The sequence below is a fragment of the Anser cygnoides genome, chromosome Z, assembly GCF_040182565.1.
Source record: "Anser cygnoides isolate HZ-2024a breed goose chromosome Z, Taihu_goose_T2T_genome, whole genome shotgun sequence".
In the NCBI taxonomy this organism is placed as follows: Eukaryota; Metazoa; Chordata; class Aves; order Anseriformes; family Anatidae; genus Anser; species Anser cygnoides.
The window spans coordinates 55655190-55675897 of record NC_089912.1 but is presented as its reverse complement, the minus strand read 5'-3'; the positions used below and the strand labels follow the sequence as shown (position 1 = coordinate 55675897).

Here is a 20708-nt window from a genome sequence, read left to right as displayed (position 1 = left end):
GATCACCATTATTACCTAGATATGGATCACTGATCAAAACTCTTCTCTCAACTTCTGCAAACAGTCTCCCTATTTGGAGACTTGGGATGAAAAAAGGGCAAGTTCTAATTAGGCAGTGGAAGGGACACTCCTTTTTCCAGGACACTGTGAAAAACATTAAACTAAGATAAAGTGCTTTAAGATACTTGAAAATAAGATGTCACAGAAATACACTGGTATATGAAAATAGTATAATTACTCTTATATATTATATAGCAATACCCTTGCAGAAAGGATGAGATCTTAAAGTTCTGTGTCACTAACATGATACGGATGTTGTTTTTTTGCAAAGATATCCATTTCTTGGTCTTAATCTTGAACTGACCTAAAACATGTTTTGTGCAATCAAAATATTTTATAGTGCCTTTTCAGATATTTTTAACGACTTTAGTAATATAACTGAGATTTTAAAATTATTATTATTTTTTTAATTAATCTGACCTCAAAATACAAACAAAAAGCAATCTATAAAGATCTGGTTGTGTCTTTTGGCAAAGAAATTGGATGAACTAATTTTATTCTAAAATTTTGTCTTGATCATTATGTAGGATAACAATAACAGGGAATTAAATAAATCATTAGTATGAAGCTAAGATAGGCTTGTGGTTCAAGGTAAAAATACTTACGAAGAAATAGTACTAATTATATAGTTTGTTTATTCTTTTTTTTTTTTTTAATAATAAAGTATATTTGTTATTAGAGTTTTGGTTAGCTAAACTGGCATTTGTGTGCCCGTATGTACTCAGTTTTCTTGAAACACTGAAAGATGAGTGAAAACACATGAAAGAAGTAGGAATACACATCCCTGACTTCTGAGACCTACTGATGTTTCAACATCTGAAGATCCAGGTTTAACAAATGCTCCTGCTACAGCTCAGCCTAAGCATAACAGGAACATGTTGAAATCGATGGCTTTTTTAAGAATGCCACAGTTGTTAAAATTACATTTGCTGCAAATATTACAACAATCCCCAGTGCTAGGCACCACCACCTAAATTCTAAGAAAGGTGTTATTTCTACACTAGAGGTTTTCAGGCTTCAGTGGGGAGATCCCAGTACTCTGTAGACAAACTGTGTGCAGGTTGTGTAAATTGCACATATAAACTCTCTTCATCTTTTGAGGACATCTTAACTTCCAACTGAAAATGTTTACAGGGCGAGAACTTGAAAGTCATTTCCCTACTCTGAAGGAGTTACAGATGACCACTTTACAAATATTCTGGTACGGAAGTTGTCAAGGAACTGTAAATTACTTCTTTTTAATACTAGTACTGCAGAGATAATCAAAGGCACAAGACAAAATCAGTTCTTTCTGATATTGGACATTTTAGGTGTAATATCCAAACCTTAACTTGTTGTCTGATATATTTTTACTGAAACTCATAAACTATTATACTGATGTCAAAAATGTAATACATGGCAAAATGAGCCAATAAACCAATACCATCTAATTGCTTTTAATGCAGTATTTTTGACATATTCATAAACATCTACTAGAGTGAATCTTATGTTGAGGATAGGTACAAAAGCATTAACAACAGTCCAGTCTCAAACAGACCAAAAATGGAACTTGCAAGAACATGAAGTTATACAGACTGACCACACAGTTCTCAGGAAGAATTTTGAAAATACAGCTAAACAAGAAACTCTATTGGCACACCATGGCTCCCTATGGTCTCTCTGCCTGTATGAGATTAGGAAATCAAAGCATTCAAATGTAAGAGGCACTCACCTCCAGCCATTTCCCAAACTCCACATGTCAGGAGACCCAGGTAGCCTTGCCGATCTGCTTCCACAGTCTCCTTGTTAGGTGATGTACTGACCCAGACAAGTTCTGGGACCAAAGTGAGTGTGATTTCAAAGACCTAGGACAAAGGAATCACAGAATTATTGATGTCTGTGATCCACACAAATATCAACTTCCTCAGTCAGTCAAAGGTCAGTGAAAATCTCTCAGATCTCATAAAAGAAGTTCTACAGGCTAATTTACCCCCTTCCTGAGTAAGGAAGTTTCCCTTCTCTCCCAGCCTGTGTATCAGCAGGGAAGAAAAAAGTTTTGAAGATAAAAGCTTCTGTGCAGCAAGTGGAGAGGAAAGATGAGAATTGGCTGGTGAAATAAATGTGTATCAAGTATACATTAAAAATAAAATAAAACAAAAAATAATAAAAAATCCCGTTATAATATTTCCTACATTTACATTAAAATAATTTCAAATAAGGTTATAATCAAATGATAGTAATTTACAGTTCTTCAAATCAGCTATTAAATGACAAAAAGTAAAACAACCCTTTTACCAATTCTCACATTTTTGTAAGTAAGTAATTTCCTTTTATTAGGTCATTTTTCAAACTCCAGTCAAGCTTGTGCTTTATTGGCAGATAAAAAACCACCAACAACCATTTTTTCTGGAATTAATTTTGTCAATACCGTCTGTTCTTTTATTATGCAATTTACAAACAAATAAACCATTTTTTTAAAAAGAAAGTAACTTTGAAGATAAAAATTCTCAGCTACTGTTTTTTGTTTATTTGTTTGTTTGTTTGTTTTGTCTTCCCTTTAAAAAAGACCTAATAAGGAAATATAATTTTATTACATTTGTTATTGGTGCTATAAAGCTGTATTTCAATGGCTGGGGAATACAATTTAATTGATCATGTTTTTGAAATGCATTAATATGAGTTACTGTATTTCTCATATGTAATTTGAAATTATGTAAAGACATAAAACTGTCCTATTGCATAGTGTAAATCTGTGAGTTACTGTTTCACTACATTAAATTAAACATGTGTATGGTCAGATAGGTCTGAAAATAAGATTTTGACCCAAATGTTTTAAATACCTGGAAATGCTTGACTGAACTAAAATTAACTAAGTAAACAAGACTGCTTGTTATCATTTTAGACTTCACTGATGTGAAATACTTAATTACAGCATTTGACCTTTATTCCTCTCTCCATTGGCAGGATTTAAGATAAGAAAAATAATAATAATAATAATAAAAACAAATAAAAGAAGAAAAGGAAAAACGTTCATAAAAATGGTCATTTAGTAGTAAAAAAATAAAGGACTTTGCTGCACTGAATGACTGAGTTAGAGACAGTTTAATGACCCCTTAAAAGGAAGTGTTATTACCAAAAAAGAAACTGATTTTAGTTTCATCAGCCTCCACATAAATATGGAAGACATATATATATATATATATATATATATATAAAGATATATAATAGGTGAAATAGCAAGGTGTGTTGTTAAAGTACAAAATAGAGATATAGATGAGCTATAAAAAGAACTATATTGGAAGTGAAATTTTAGAAATTAAATATTTTGATAGAAAAAATATATTTTAATAAACTAAATGAAAAACATCTTTTAATGATGTTTTTATTTTTGCTGTTTATTGTTTGACAAGTTTTCTATTTTTATGATAGCCTCCAAATATTAAAATTTCCGTTATCATTTTCCCTCTTTTTTTTTTTTTTCCTTTATTCACACTTTCTTTCCTCACAATAACTTTCCAGTAGCATGATGAAGAAAATAAGAAGAGAAATTTGGAAAAATAAAGTCAAAATGCTTGCTTGGAATGCTTGCAAGAACTTTCCTTTTTCAGAAAACATTTAATAAAAAAGTACAATAACAAGGAAAAAAGTGAATAGTTATCAGAAAGAGACTGGAACAAACAGACATAACTAAGAAATTTGGTCAAAGTACATTTTCCAGACAAAATTTTTGGAACCAATAGAGAGTAGCTGAATAGATCATAAATGGCAAAATTGTGGAGGTAGAGTAGACAACAAATGAGGAAGGATATTTCAATTTTTATTATTTTTTTTTAAGAGTTCTTGTTCAGATCTGTCAAAGACTCATTGTCATTCACCATCTATTTTACTTTGTTCATGTCTGCAATTCCTTGTGCTTTGTTTTCAGGATTTTTGTTTTGTGATTTTTAGAAGCTTAGTCTACAATTTTCCAGTGGCAAACATAAACTGGAGGTGGAAGAGAGAAGGAGATAAAGAAGGAAACTAGGGGTAGTGTTGTCTGACTGCTCTCAACCTCATCCTCTTTCAATAAATCTATTGGTACTATTGCTAACATAAAGTGCTTGATTTGACTAACTACATCCTCATATTCATTCTCTCAAGACACACAAATCCAGCCACCCCATCACAGTCTATTATCAGTGTGCACAGGATATGCCAGCCATAGTAATACTTTTTACCCCATGTCACGTTTTATGCACATTTAATGCTGTATTCAACAGAAATGACACACAGGACTTTGCTTTAGCAGCTATTGTGGAGAATGAAGGACTCCTTCAGGTGGTTTCAAATCTTATTTCGTAAAGTGCACAAAGTTTGTCATTATGGGTGTTTGTGTCAAAGAAGGACAGGTGATTACCTGCCTGTTTGTGTCCTGTTTTGCAGCACAGTTTCATCCTAACTCCTCTCATGTTCCCCTTTTTCCATGCCATGAGATATTAATGACTACTTTAGAGAGAGAATAGCTGCCTCATAGGACCGATATTAAAGCAAACATAGATACAGAAGCAGAGCCTTATTTCTGCTTTACAAAGTGATTTTGTTAATTCTTACTCTCATGTTCCCCACATCTCTGGATAATAATCACAGCTGCTTTCTTCACATCTCCCTCTCTCTCCAGTGGCATCCTTCATGACCTTGGGGTTCGAAGCAGTTGATATTTTTGTTCCCATCCTTTCCAACTCTGATACAATTAACTCCCTGTGCTACATGTGCTGTTTGGACCTGTGACTAACTCCTGAAATTAAATTCTGAATAGAGCCTGGTGTTTTGGGTTGGCTCTATGCAGACAAATGATCAATACTTTTTCCCTCACAGTTCCTTTTTTATCAGAGTAGGCAGACCCCCACTAAGGTTCACAGCCTTGGTGGTCATGTTTCATCCTGAACTGTCTTTGATTATAATTTTACATCACACAAATCTCATTCTATCATCTCCAAAACATAGCAAGGCTGTGACCAAAGCTGTCTCAGGATGATGCCAAGTCAATAATTCATACCTTTATTACATCTCTGCTGGGTAGCTGTAATTCAATGTAGTTGTTGTAATTGTAGTATGCTAGCACCTGTAGATTGGTGTGCCTGAAGCAGTTCCATGTCCAACAGTTGTTCCATGTCTTTTATAATCATATCTACATGTCCAATGCATCTGTAATATATAGGAAATACCTACCACACCTTTGCAGAGACAAAGAATATATTCCACTTAAGATTTTAAATCCTTCTTTATGAAATAACCCGGCTGAAAGGTAATTCTTTTAGACCATCAATTATACCCAGGTTTGTGTTCTGTTCTGCTCCACTCCTTTCTTCTCTCGACTATTAGAATCAGTAGTCTGGACTCACAACTGGAATATGAGATATCATTAAACAGCAGAAAAGCATTTAGAAGTATAAAGGGACACTACCTATCTTGAATTTTTTCTTTGTGACCTTACCTCAGTATGTCTTTTTCCTGCTTTCTAGGACAGTTGCCACCATAAAATCACTGGTGGAATAACCTTAAAAAAATAAATAAGTAAATAAATAAATAAATAAATACATACATACATAAATATAAAATAAACATAAACATAAAATAAATAAATAAATATATAAATACTTATTAAAGCCTATTGTTCCAGCCTGTGTAGGTTTGTCTGAACTTCCAACTGGACAGCGTCCAGGAACATGCTGAGAGAACATTCTCCCCCATTGTCCTGTAGTATGTAGGACTCAGGATGATCCTTGCAGTTACTGTCACTGTGAATGAAAAACAACCTGCAACAAACACTCTAGCAAAAACTAATTCAAAACAAAGCGAAGAAATAAACCTGTGAATCAATATCCCTCTGGGATTTTTATTTATTTATTTATAGGATTATTTCTTTTTAGCATATCTTTCTCACTTCTGTGAGGTAACAGATGTTCAACCACAATGTTGAAGCTTCATGGTCCACAACTAATTTATCTACTGTAGTACATTGGAAGACCTGCTTTCCATGGAAATGTCACCTAGTTGCAGCTTTGTATGGAATTAAATTGAAATGCAGACCTGAATCAAAATAAGTTAATATTACTTTATGTTCAGGTTTAGTTTCTTCTTTTTCAGCATTATCATAGAATCATAGAATATCCCAAGCTGGCAGAGACCCACAAGCATCTTCAAGTCCAACTCCTGGCTTCACATAGAACCACCCAAAAATCAAAGGTAGGCTTGGTGTCATGACCACTTCCTCTGGGGAACCTGTTCCTGTGCCCAGCAACCCTCTCAGTAAAGAAGCTTTTCCTAACATCCAGATTGTTTCCTAAGATCCACATTGACCCTCCCCTATCCCAGCTCCATGTAACAACTTGGGTCCTGTCATTGTCACCAGAGAGCAGAGCTCAGCGCCTGTCCCTCTGCTCCCTTCATGAGGAAGCTGCAGGCCACCATGAGGCCTCCCATTAGTATCCTCTTCTCTGGGATGCACAAACAAAGAGACCTCAGCTACCCCTCATCCATCTTCCCCTTTAGACCCTTCATCATCTTGTTGTTCTCCTTTGGACACTCTCTAATAATTTTATGTGCTTCTTATATTGTGGCACCCAAAGCTGCACAGTTTAGACAACCTCTTCTTCGTGTGATGAGTTTATCTCTTACAAAATTTATTTCACTTCTTATATCTGTGCCTCTCAGTTATATGTGGTTTTCTGACAGTAAAAATGTGTCTTTTTGTTTGTATAAATTTATATTCATTATCATTATGGGAAGAGACTGGAAAAATGTGCACTAAAAGTACCCCTATATATAAAACTAGCAGGAAAAAAATAAAGTTTATATTGTTGTTGTTGTTGTTGTTATTATCATTATTATTATTATTATTATTATATAATTATTGATGATAATAATAATATAATAATAATAATAACAATCATGATTTTGAATAATTTTATACAATTTAGTGTGTGCATGTCTGGAGTTGGTAACTGTGTCTATTTAGAAAATTACGTGATAGCCCTTGTTACAACTAAGTATGAGATTAGTGCTCCACTTTTAACATAAGGAAACTTAGTAAGTTGCCAAAGAAAAGTCATGGAACAGTCTGGGCTTACAACAGGTTTCCTTTGCTCCAGAAGCAGGTAAAATGCTGACCTTTCTGTAGTAACCAGAATAATATATCAGAGGAACCCAGACTCCCTGTGAATATATCCACAGTATATCAGCAACAAGCAGTTTATATTTTAAAGCATATTTATCACTACTGAGTCAAAAAGGGCAAAATTCCTGAACCAATCTATAATTTACAATCCAACATTTGGAACCCTGGCAACTCAGTAATTATTTGGCTTCTGCTTGTGTGTGTATGCATGTGAGTTTATTATTTTACTTATTTATGTGAAATGTGTGCACATGAGTTTTATTCTGGAGGCTTATGATGTAAAAGCTCTGCATATAATTTATTAAAAACAAACAATGTAACAAAAAGAAGATTATATTCCCCTTTAATGGGGTGCTTGCCAGGGCCTGGAAACAGAATACAAACTAGTAGCTTTATGGAAGCTGCCAGCTGAAGAGATGTTCAGTCTTAGAAGGCTTTCCTCCGGTTTTAAACGGGGAACCTATTCATTAGTACATTTTGTACCTTTTAGATTTTTTATTTATTTATTTTTCCTTGCTTGGTGAGGCTGCACTGAGAAAGCAGAAAAGAAGCAATGAGCAGTGAAAGAGGAAAAGAGCAATGGGTCTAATGACACGTCTGTTGTGGATAGGGCCTTGTAATTGCTGGTTTCTGATGGACTGATGATCATCTAAACCAAGGAAGAAGCATACGGTTTCCGAAGACATGCAGTGGTGCCTTCCTCTGTGTGAAGGAGTACCCAAGCAGGAGACACGTGGAACTAGGTTGCAGTAAAACAGCTTGGGGTCACTCAAGGGATTCAAACATTCCAATTCTGCATTCACCGAAAGTGCCGATTGTGTTGAGAAACCTTTGATGAGGATAAGGGGAAACAATGGAAACAGAACAATACTTCGGTAAATGTCTTTCTCAGTTTTTAACCTTGTGTATGTTCTTAACATTCTGAAGGTACTGGGGGAATTGGATCACAGTGGAGAGTCACAGCTATGATGCCATTTCAATTCATTTCATATCTGAAAAAGTTAATAGAAACACTCAAATTTTTCAGTCTACCAGCCTTTCTTTCAGCTCTGTCAAATATAATGCCAGATCATGTAATAATTAGCATTATAAAGGAGTGAATCTGTCTGGTTTCAATGGGATCTTTCTCAGATTAAATCTTCCATAATCAGAAATAGAGCTACCTGTTTCAAGGACCTTGAAGTAAAGAGGGAAGAGTTTAAGAAGAACCATAGGCATTGTGATTCTCTAAACTGCTTAGAAGTAGAGCACCTGGCTCCAATGGTGGAAATGGTAATGCTGCGGTAGATTACTGTGTTTCTCACACAGAGTGAGGACATTTCTGTCCATAGGACTTTGTTTATAAGGACCAGCACTCTAGGAGTGGGGATATTTAGGGCAGACAGCAATACCAGACACAGAAGAGGAAGCCATTGCTGAAATTTCCTTCCTTCCTCAAGCTAGGTTACTTTCCCTAAGTTTGCCTTACATACATTGGGACTCAGAAGCTGAGCTATCCTACTTTAACATACAAAGCCAATCTACATATTATCTTATACTGACCTTAGTTATTTATTGGAATTTATTTATTTAAATGGCAGTAAATACTGGGAGATGTCTTCTTCAACTCCTTCTGCATTCTGCAGATGGAACTCTAAACTTCCTCTTGTGCTCTACAGAAGTCTGCTTTGAATATATGATTAGAGTTTTACAGGTGTAAAGAAAGGGAGAAAAGATTCATCCACATTTTTAAATTAAGAAATGGTTCACAGTGTGGACAAGAATGCTATGGTAACACAGCTGGGAAAAAAAAAAAAAAGAGTAAAAGAAGAAAAGTGAGATTGATATGCTTTGATAAAAACAGTTTAAGATACTCAAGTGAAAGATAGTAAATACAGTGATATATTTCTTTATCCTCATATACAAAATTGATCAATCCAATGAGAGACTACCTTTTGTGGTCTAACCTGTCAGGCTGCTAAACACAACAAAGCCATTTGCAGCTCCCCCCTCCAGTTGGGATGGGAGAGAGAACTGGAAGAAAAAAAAGAAGTATCACAGAATCACAGAATCATCTAGGTTGGAAGAGACCTCCAATATCATCTAGTCCAACCTCTGACCTAACACTAACAAGTCCTCCACTAAACCATATCACTAAGCTCTACATCTAAACGTCTTTTAAAGACCTCCAGGGATGGTGACTCAACCACTTCCCTAGGCAGTCTATTCCAATGTCCAACAACCCTTTCAGTAAAGAAGTTCTTCCTAACATCCAACCTAAACCTCCCCTGGTGCAACTTTAGCCCATTCCCCCTCGTCCTGTCACTAGGCACGTGGGAGAATAGACCAACCCCCACCTCTCTACAGCCTCCTTTAAGCTACCTATAGAGAGTGATGAGGTCTCCCCTGAGCCTCCTCTTCTCCAGGCTAAACAACCCCAGCTCCCTCAGCCGCTCCTCATAAGACTTGTTCTCCAGACCCCTCCTCACCAGCTTTGTTGCCCTTCTCTGGACTCTCTCAAGCACCTCCATGTCCTTCTTGCAGCGAGGGGCCCAAAACTGAACACAGTACTCGAGGTGCGGCATCACCAGAGCCAAGTACACGGGGACAATCACCTCCCTAGACCTGCTGGCCACACTGCTTCTTATACAGGCCAGAATGCTGTTGGCCTTCTTGGCCACCTGAGCACACTGCTGGCTCATATTCAGCTGACTATCAACCAGTATTCCCAGGTCCTTCTCAGCTAGGCAGCTTTCCAACCACTCATCTCCCTGCCTGTAGCGCTGCTTGGGGTTGTTGTGCCCCAGGTGCAGGACCGGGCACTTGGCCTTGTTGAACTTCATACAGTTGACCTCAGCCCATCGGTCCAGCCTATCTAGATCCTCCTGAAGAGCCTTCCTACCCTCGAGCAAATCGACACACACACCTAACTTGGTGTCATCTGCAAACTTACTGAGGATGCACTCGATCCCCTCATCCAGGTCATCGATAAAGATATTAAAGAGGACTGACCCCAGTACTGAGCCCTGGGGGACTCCATTAGTGACCGGCCTCCAACTGGATTTAACTCCATTCACTGTGACTCTTTGGGCCCAGCTACCCAGCCAGTTTCTAACCCAACGAAGCGTACGCCAGTCCAAGCCAAGAGCAGCCAGTTTCTTGAGGAGAATGCTGTGGAAAATGGTGTCAAAAGCCGTACTGAAGTCAAGAACAGCCTAAAAACTCAGGGGTTGAGATAAAGTGATTTTAATGGGATAGAAATAGGAGAAAAAATAATGATGGTAATAATAATGACAAATATATATATACACAGATATATATAAAACAAGTGATGCACAATGCAATTGCTCACCACTCACTGGCCAATGCCTAGCCAGTCCCTGAGCAGCAATCTCCCACTCATGGGCCAACTCTCACAGTTTTTATAGTCCTACATGATGCCATAAGGTGTTGAATATTCCTTTGGTCAGTCTGGGCCAGTTGTTCTGGTTCTGTCCCTTTCCACCTTCTGGTGCACCCCTAGACCCCTTGCTGGCCAAGTAGCACAAGAACCTGAAAAGTCCTTGACTCTGTGTAAGCACTGCTCTGCAACAACTAAAACATCGGTGTGGAATCAGCATCATTTTTCCCCTATTCTCCTAAATCCAAAACATGTCATATGCCAACAACTATGAAGAAAATTAACTTTAGCCTGCCAAAACCGGGATGCTACCATATGACTGAAATGTCCAATTTTTGCTGATAATTTACACAGTTAGTGTAATTAGTGTAAATTAGTGTAAGTTATCTGCAACAAAAGAATAAAATATAAAGCAAAAAGGAAGGTTGAAAATGTATTTTCACTGTAACTTTCTTTTGTTTCTCTTTACATATTTGTAAAAATAAAAATAAAAAGATTTAAATCAATTACTTTATCTGCATGGGACATACAGAGTTTTAATTTATCTGAGATATTTGAGTGGAAGGAGAAGAAAAAAAGATTATTACTACAATTGCTATTATTACCATTATAGTTATTATAGTCACAATCAGCATTGAATACGTAACAAAAAGACACTAGCCAATAATTTTGATAGCTATGTTAAACAGGATGTCGAGTAAACAGGAAAAATAAAACTCACCATCTGCTTAATATAGTGCTTTTACTTAACATTCTAGTGAAGAAAACAGGATTCCTGTACTTCCAGAGCTTGTCTTGTAATGGATTCACTAACAAACAATCTGTATTAATTACACATGCACTATATCATTTCATTGATGACATGCTGGAGACATGATATCTGGAGATATTGATATCTTTAATATCAATATTGAAATATATTCAATAAATTAACTTGTTACTTGCCTTTATATGTTGATTTTACCTGATAAAATGCATGTAGGCATCTTCAGAGACAATACTGACACTAATATAAGTTAAATTTGGAAGTCTGACCAGTACAGAACTATGCCTCTAAGTGTAAGAACTTATACATATATTTCATAAAGAGTTCATCCTCTCACAATAATTTACAGATTTAAGATGACCACAAATATGTCAATATATTTCTTTAATTAATTAACTTAAAATATATTTATATTTTGATGCCATATAAACTTTGACAGGACTCTTTAAAGCCTTAAATTGTTCATAGTTTTTAGTTTGTTTGTTTTCTGGCTTAATGTCATGATTAATCAAACAAACAAAATATTTTGAGGAAGCTGTTTAAATAAGAATAAACTTCAAAAAAATTAAACTCCTGGTATTAGATGACATCTTCAAGATACCAGAAATAAAATATTGCCAAGGCAAATTTTAACCAGTTGATAGATCAGCAGATCTGACAGAAGTGTCAGATGACATGGAAGTGTTATCACTCAAAGGTGTGGTGAATGGGTTTTTGTTTGGGATGTTTATTTTTAAATACTGTTATTGTTTATTTATTTATGTTGAGGCAGGGAGTCTGTGGAATACTCTAAAGGTTACAGATATTCTTAAACTGGATAATGCACTTGCCCTAAGTCTGTCATCAGTTCCACCAGTATAAACTAGGATCATTGATAAAGCTGATGAAGGTACAGTGGTACAAAATTACAATAAATGAGAGTAGAATATGCCTCTCCCTTTGACTAAAATTGTAAAGATCATCACCAAAGGCTAACTGCCAGTATTTTAAGGTATCGTTCTTTTTATTTATATTCATTTTTCATCTTATGTTTTCATGGTTTATGTCCCCAAATTCTTGATCTACAGCGACTAATCCTATACTTTGTTTAGATAAGTAAATTTGAGAGTAAATTTGAGTTATGAGACTCTACAGCAGTACGTATACATATGCTCTTCAAATAGAAAACGTGCACTCTGTCTTCTATTTCTCTATCTGTCTCTGTTTTATCAGACTATCACTGAAATATATGGATGTTGTTATCAATACTTTTGAAATTCCATAAATTTCACTCAGAATATTTCCCAGAAGCCAGGAGATCTTAGCTACCAGTACATAAAAAAGGGACAAGTTTCATCAGTTGTCATTTTGATCTTGGAAGCATGTCCACTGTCAATGACAGATCCTAGCAGCACAATTACAACTTAAACTAAACTGATATAGACTAGATCAAGAGCCAACATTGCCTGCCAGGAACTATGATTTCCTTTTAAGAAGATTTCTATAACGAAATTTAATATTACTAGCAGTGGTTGAACTGAGGTAGAACCCAAGGTTTTAACTGAGATCAAGGCCTCATATTGCTGGACATAGGATTTCTTTTTCCCAGAGTCCAAGCCCCTAACATACTGAAATCCATAGGTCTGTTTTGCTTGTCTATATTTCATTTTATGTACTTCAGGTCATTGCACTTCCCTTTTTTCTTGCCTCACTTGCAAAGGAGTGAAATAATGGCACTGTGACTTAGAAAGAAATATGCCTTGCAGCTTGGTCTGATTTCAGCAGTCAAGCACAGACTTAAAGCCTCTCTTTGTGATTCACAGTAGAAATGCAGCTTCCGTAATATAAGGTGATGATAAGAAATATGGCCTTGTCATCATGGATTCAAAGATGACTATTTAATCCATTTTACTCTTTCATTTCAGTTATGTCTTTCATTTCGATTTATCAGACTTTTTTTTTTTTTTTTCCAAACAAGAAAGAAAACACAGCAGAAAAATACACCTGGACAAAATAAAAGTATGGTAAGGACCATGATGGTCATTTGGCTAATTTTGAAATGCCTGGTTCCTGCTAATGTATTTGTTCTCAGATTTCTGTGGGAAATATTACCTTCACTTCTTTTTATTGAAAAAAAAAAAAAGCTAGAAAAAAAAATAAGTAAAATAAATGCTTAGTTATAGACTAAATAACCATGTATAATCAAGACAAGCTTCTGATTCTAACCTTAAAGAAGGAAAATTACATCTCAAATCCTCTCTGACACAAGTAGGTTTCTCAATACTTTTCAAATTTCATGTCTTGATAAAGAAAGTTAGATTAAGTAGAATTAACTTTTAGAAAATTAAAATACTATAAATAGATTTGCAAAAATTACTTTCCATCTCAGTTAAAAGAAGAATAAACAAAAGATAAATAAAAAGTAAAATAGGTAGATGAAGTTAAATCTGAAAATCCAAATTCCCTCCTCCTCCCCTTCTTCTTTTGATTCTGTAAGTGAAATATTACATCTGTTTTTAAAGTTAGTTTCCAGATACTTGGAAGAAGAGTTGAGGACATTATAAAAAATTTCCTCAGAGCTGCTTTTTCTTTTTGCCCAAAAGTTCAGTGACTAGAACAGCTTCAATCCTCTTCCCTCTTTGACAAAATTTGAGCAATAAATCTTACCTCTTAAAAGAATGTTTCAACATTTTTATCTCCTGGATAGGTGGAAAAAGATTTCTCCTCCTATCCTGATTCTGATTTTGGTCTGATTGCTCATTTTTGTACAAATAACTAAAATTCATGTATGTAACTGAACCACAAATTTGCAGAATTCCTCTCTCAGATTGTATTTAAAAAATGCTGTTGTTGGCCAGTTCCAAGAGGAAGAAATACTGAGGGAAATTCCCCTTGCAAACCCTGCCATCAATATGGTGAGAAGCAGGAATCAACCACTGAGTCACCCACTCTGCTGATTTAAGACTTTGTTCCAAAGTGTTTGCTCACTGTCTTCCAGAGCAGTGACCTATTTACTTCTAAATTCTTTCAAAATATGTAGAAGCTTCCTTTCAGCATCATTATTATTAAATGAATAATTAGTGACTATAACAATAATTGCTAATCCAGTTAGACGTCCAAGTTCCACTGTTTATCTGAATTATTTTTCAATTAATTATAAACATGAAACAATTTTCCACACCCTGACGTTATTATTTTTTTTTTTTTGGTTATAAAAGAAGCTTTCTGAAGATGAAGGGAGGTTTAATTACTTTCAAACTGGAAACATGAAGATCCTGAGAGGCAGGTCCTAGCCAGCAGCTATACCATTTAAGAAAAAAACACTTAATCTGTAAGTTTTAGATTTTTTTTTTTTTTTTTCTGTCGTGAAAAGAAGTTTGAACAAAGATGAGTGAAATTTGGGGCTAAGATAAAAAATACTATTTTTGAGGTGGAAACTATCAAAAGAAATTTTCAAATGTCACTAACTTTATGGAGAACAAACGTCAAAATATTTTGCTATCATGAAGATTAAAAAAAGGAGTAAATGCATGCATTTTTATCATTCACAACCGCAGATTCTTCTCTTACCTTTAGGCCTTTGTGTTTCCTTTCATTATGTTATCTTTCTAATTTATTTGTTTGTTTCCTAAGTCATTGTACATCCACACAGTTAGTTTTCTAAATTCCATATATTTTCATTTTCTTTTCAAATGCTCAGTAGGTATTCTTGCCAACAGTCATGTCCAACTTTGCTCCAGCCCTGATATGTTTCCTTTTTAGAATAATAGAATATCTGAGCTGGAAGGGACCCACAAGGGTCATCGAATCCAACTCCTGAGTCCCCAGAGGACCATCCGAAAAATCAAACCATATTTCAGAGAATGTTGTCCAAATACTTGTTGAACTTTGGCAGGCTCAGTGCCACAACCACTTCCCTGGGGAGCCTGTTCCAGTGCCTAACCATGAAATCTAAAATACAAAACAGCCATCCTTTTTCTTATCTCACCTGTAGCTTGAAAATAATACCTTAATGGTCAGCAATGGGCAGTAATGACGTTAAGCTGCTCATTAAGTCTGGATATTGCTGTTTGTGAAACCTAGGCAAGAGATGACAACGCACACCTGATTACAATGCTTGAAAATCCTGTTCTGCTTCTCTCTCTTTCTCCTTCACTTTCTCCCTTATCTTGACACTCTTCATTCACCCTCCTTCTTTCTCACAGACAAAAGCTTTTACATTATTCAGGTCTTCATTACACACCACCTTTTATTTATTTATTTATTTGTTGTTGTTTGTTTGTTTGTATGTGTGACTTTGAAGATCTGTAGTTCTTTTCAACATTCAAGGTCTTTGGACCCCTTACCTGTATGCAGTGCTATGCTACTTGAATTAGTATTACCCTTTCAAAGCCCAATATTTCACAGCAACAGCAGCCTCTGTGTACTGAGCTCTGTTAAAGCTGCTATTGCCAAAATGTCTTTCTGTTTTCAGATATTTTCTGCCTTTGCGACCAAAAGAAATGTTTGATTGGAAAATTGCCATGTAGTCAGCAATGAATTTTGCATTTCCTTAAAAGAACAAGAATTAGATGCACTTTTGGAGAGCTTTTGTTGTTAATGTTGTTGCAATTTGTTTGCTTAATGAGCAGAGCAGGAAGTCTGATTTGGTAGCTGCCACATCATGGAGTCAATAGAAGAAAGAAACCACGAGTATGTAGACCTTTATGCACAAAAATATATTAAATGGTTAAATGCTCAGATTACTGAAAAAGAAGTGTCTCCGCATTAATTAAATTGCTAAGGTGTTCTCCTGAATATGGATATTCTTTCTTTTTTTTTTTCTTTTTATTTCTTTTTTTTTTTTTTCCAAATGAAAAACAATAAATATCATAAATATCTACTAGTGGAAGGTCTGCATGTAATTCTTAATGCAATCTTAAGTTATAGACAGGAGTTAACAGTTCCTGTAAACAGGAACTTTGATGGGGGTTATGATTTCAGTTCTTGAACAAGACCTCTTTATAAGCAATGAATCCCCTCTACTTTTTTTCCTTGTCCTCTTTTTTTTTTTTTTTTCCCCTTTCCCCTTTCCTTACCTCTTATATCTGATCCTGAAGCATCTGGGTTTAAAACATAGTTAATTCAGCAATTATATATTTTATTTCCTTTCAGACTATCTGGTCCTGATGATCTGTTACTTTTTACTGGTATGTCTCAAATCTCCTCTGCTGACACTTCATTTTGAGAATGACATTCAAACATAGAGACGCAACAGTTTCCCTTCCTTCTTTACAGTGAATATGGATATGAAGAATTCATTTTTCTTTTCTGTTATGACATTATCTTCCTTGTATTATTCTTGTACATCTTGGTCATTTGTAAATCCCATAAACTCTCTGTCAAGTTTCTTGCATTTGATGGATATGAAAAACTTTTCATTATTACTTTTATTTTAGAAACTTTAGCAGCTTGCTTCTCACACTAATCTTTTCATCCTATTTCATTATGTTTTAACATTCACCTTGTCCACAGTCAAGTTTTTGCTGTTTTCTTTGAATACACACAGCTTCCACTTTTGAAAGATATTGATTTATTTCTAAAGTAAACTGGGAGGAGGGGGAGGAATGCTTCACTTCAAAGGATGACACAAATGAAAATATATGGGAAAATGGAAAAGAAAAAAAGGTTGTTTTTTTAAAGGGATGAATATCAGTGGACAGAAAAATAAGGAAATAGGAAATAGAGAAGATTAATACTTGAGTTAAATTTACACTATTTCTAATATCAGATTAGGAATCAAACACATGCTTCAAGGATGTGTTTTTTTCATCTCACTTCAGCATTTACAGCAACTACTCTCTCAGATAAAGGCCACTGTCTATGCCGTATTCCCTCCCATAACATTATTCCCTGTAACATTCCCAATGGCAGCTTGAACAAAACTCTGTGGTAACACAGAGATGTGTGTCCGTAAGAGAGATTTTCTAGTCCTGCTTTACCAAGTGGATCATGTGCTACTTCAGAGTATTTATACTTTATATTCGGGTTGTATTATTCATAATATTTTGTAGTAGCTCCAAGCTCCTGGAAGTGAGTCAGTCCATCCAGAACTAAATTTAACAACAATGTGGAGCCTGGAGATCAAAGCTGACAATTTTTAAGTCTGTTTGGAAAGATCTTTGCCTTTTTTTTTTTTTTTTTTTTTTAACTTTATGCAGCAATTCCTCATCAATGGAGAGGAAACAGTTTTTGGAAGGAGAAATTAATTAAATCATTAGTGGCTATCCCCAGAGACTGAAGGGAAACCTGATGTTTTCTTATGTAGAATGCAATTCTGCAAAACAGAATTACAGTTGAAAATCTGCAGTTTTCTAATTCTGACAGCTACTCAGCTACTGACTTTTTTTTCTTTTCTTTTTCCTTAAAGTCCTATTTTATTCAGCAATATCTAAAATAGTGTCATAAAGCTTGTCAGTACATGCTAGCATTATTTTAGAACTCTTATCTCTCTCTGTTGTGTATCCAACTGGAAGTGAAAACATAAACAATTGCATATAAATGTAAACTTTTTTTTTTTTTTTCCTGGATGCAGGATTTTAAAGGCAGGCATTAAAATCGCATAAAGAAACAAACTAAACACCCACATTTTCTGAAGGTTTAAGCCCTTGTGGCTCCTCATTGTCTTGATGTAAACTGTGAATACCTGGTGGTTCCTCAGAAAATCAGTTCTCCTGTTAATACTTATGATGGGCATGGGGCTCTTGCTTTGCGATTTGTATTTTTTGAATGTTAGGGAGAGATACTGATAAAATTTCTTGATATTTCAAAATGTTCTGTCATTCCTATTGCAATCCTTAACTGAAGAGATTATCATTATTATTGTTGTTGTTGTTATTTATTCCTCTAGATACTAAAGAATGTAATAGATTTGATGCCCTCTCACCCTGTCACTCCCTGTGAGATATTTCCTTCATGGGAGTGTTCTATTATGAGGTGGTTAAAGGCAATTCATGACATTTATCCTGCCTTGCAAACCTCACTGAAATCTATGTGTTCCTGCTTTTGCAGAAAAAATGGGCTAGACCTAGAATATCATGTACTCACTACATAATAGGATGAGTGCCTATGAGTCTGAGTGGGAAATGGGAGACCTGCTTGAGCAGTGGAGGATGCACTGTTCTTGAAAGTACCTGCCATTGATTACAATTACATCCTTTCTGTAAGAGAAAATAGTTGGGGTTTTTGAACTTTTGGAGCAGATAATATAACTTGCTAATAAAACCTATTTCAATTGAAAACCGTTGGTAAAAGCAGACTATTATCTACATTTACATAGATGTTTTCACAATGGTTGCTCTGAGGCTTTTTACTAATGCCAAAAATAAATAATAAGATGAGGAAAATTAATGTTCTATGGGAAATACAAGTACCTCAGTATTCATATTTTCATCATGAATCAAAATAAATACAGAAATAAATACAAACAAACAAAATCTGCCTGGAATGATTTTTTTCCAAATATAATGTTTTAGAATGAAATATTTGATAATTATTTATGACTTTATTATTATTTTTTTTTATCATTAAGTCTGAAATGCACAGTTTCATGTTTCTTGCCTTTATTTACTGGACTATACTAATTCCAGGTATGGGGAATTTCTTCCTTGAAATGGTATGTACTCTTCCAACAGACTGCATCTTCATAATGAACCAAGTGATATGTGATTGCCGAAAAATTGCACTACTCATAGCCTCCATTCATTATGAAGCTCATTAACATGTAAGAGACTATAGGATAATCAGAATTATACTTTCCAGTATGCCAAGAAAGAAACACAAGGAAAAGGTTTCTTTTAGGAAAACAAACAAACAAATGAACAAACAAACAAAAAAATACAAACCAGCATGACAAGTATAAATTATAATCATTGAATGACAGGCAGGCAGTATTACAGTGTCTATGATTTGACAAATCTTCTTCTTGACTCTTCTGATTCTGTAACATATGTTTTTTTGGCAGTGCAATAGAGAGATGTGGAAAATTCATATGTGTAATCATATGAAGATTTTTTTTTAAATCATTCTGGTAACTGATACACTATATTTATTTGTATGGCAATTTTCATAGTGATATCCAATTTAAATGGGACTTCCTAAGTGATACTATGATAATCAAGAGATATCAGCGAACTACCAGCAAGTAAATGATGAAAGAAGGTTAAGTCATTTTCAATAATAGGAGATAAAAAAAAAAAAAAGTAAAAAAAAAATCCCTGTAAATCTTTCAATTTTATTGCTAAATCCAAGTAAATTACCCCCACACATAAGGGACAGAACTGCTATATGTTCCAGGACTTTCAATTCTGAGGTTTGCACCTGAACAACAGCACAACCCTTTCCCCCATCCTTGGCATTGACTGTTGTTCTTGTGATTTTCTTCTATGTTATGAGTCTTTTTTTCCCCATTCCCTATAAAAAATAAAAATAAATAAACAAAAAAAATTACAGCTTGTCTCTGTAGAAGATAAAACCCGAGGAACTGCTGTACCATAGAAATGCAGCAGGTTTACGCAATAATACGAAGAAGGGAAGATATGTGGCTTATGGGCAATTAAATACATTCAACACAGCAGCCCATTGGAGAGCCACTTATTTTTAACTCCTTTTAGTTATTTCTCTTTAAAAAGGGTTTTAGCCCTCCAGCTTTTCTCTGAAGAAACTTTGAGACTAGCCATGACAGGACTCACATTGTTAAGCCCGCTGGGTAGCGCCAGTACAAAACGTGATGACAGAGTTACCCACGGAGAGAGCTGTCTTATTTATCCCCATGCTCCAAACTGATGCACTCCTAGCAGTAGTAGCTTTCCCTGTAATCATTTGTATTATTATTTATAACAAATTACATGTCAAGGACACAATGGCAGATTGGTGCATCCCATTAATTTTTGTATGAGGGGTGCGGGGAATAAAAGGCTATGAACTGTTACTAGGCACACACTGACAATTTATTTTACCTGTGAACTGAGAAGTCCTTTGCATTTAAACTTTTATGAGGCAGACAGAGAAGGAAATAGACAGGCTCAGGTAGACTTGAGAGATGGAAAGGGAAAAAGGAAAAGTGAGGCTTGGAGAAGTGTCAGATATGGATATGAATTAAAATGGTACCTTCAATTCCACTTTTACTAAGAAAATGTTTTCTGAAAGAACACTTATTAAACATATATGTTTCAAGAGATCAGTTGAGGAACATTTAGGGTCTGGGGGACAACCTCTAGTGGCAAAACACTAGGAGATGATATGCATTTTTTAAGAGCCTGTGGCGACATTCTCTGTATTTAACAAGCAATAACTGTAAGTCCTGTTAGTAGAGAGATTTATTCAGGGATTATTCTGTGAGAGATTTATGG

General features: G+C 35.2%; 1 protein-coding gene across 1 annotated transcript in view; it reads left to right on the top strand.

The window, feature by feature from the left end:
- LOC136789125 (U1 small nuclear ribonucleoprotein 70 kDa-like) overlaps positions 1-8299 on the top strand; it is a 45997-nt gene extending 37698 nt beyond the window's left edge. The window contains exons 3-4 of the mRNA XM_066988874.1: positions 6166-6264; positions 7806-8299. Of these exons, the coding sequence (XP_066844975.1) occupies positions 6166-6264; positions 7806-7829 (123 nt within the window). The 3' untranslated portion in view covers positions 7830-8299. The remainder of the gene's footprint in view (positions 1-6165; positions 6265-7805) is intronic.
- Positions 8300-20708: the final 12409 nt, after the last annotated feature.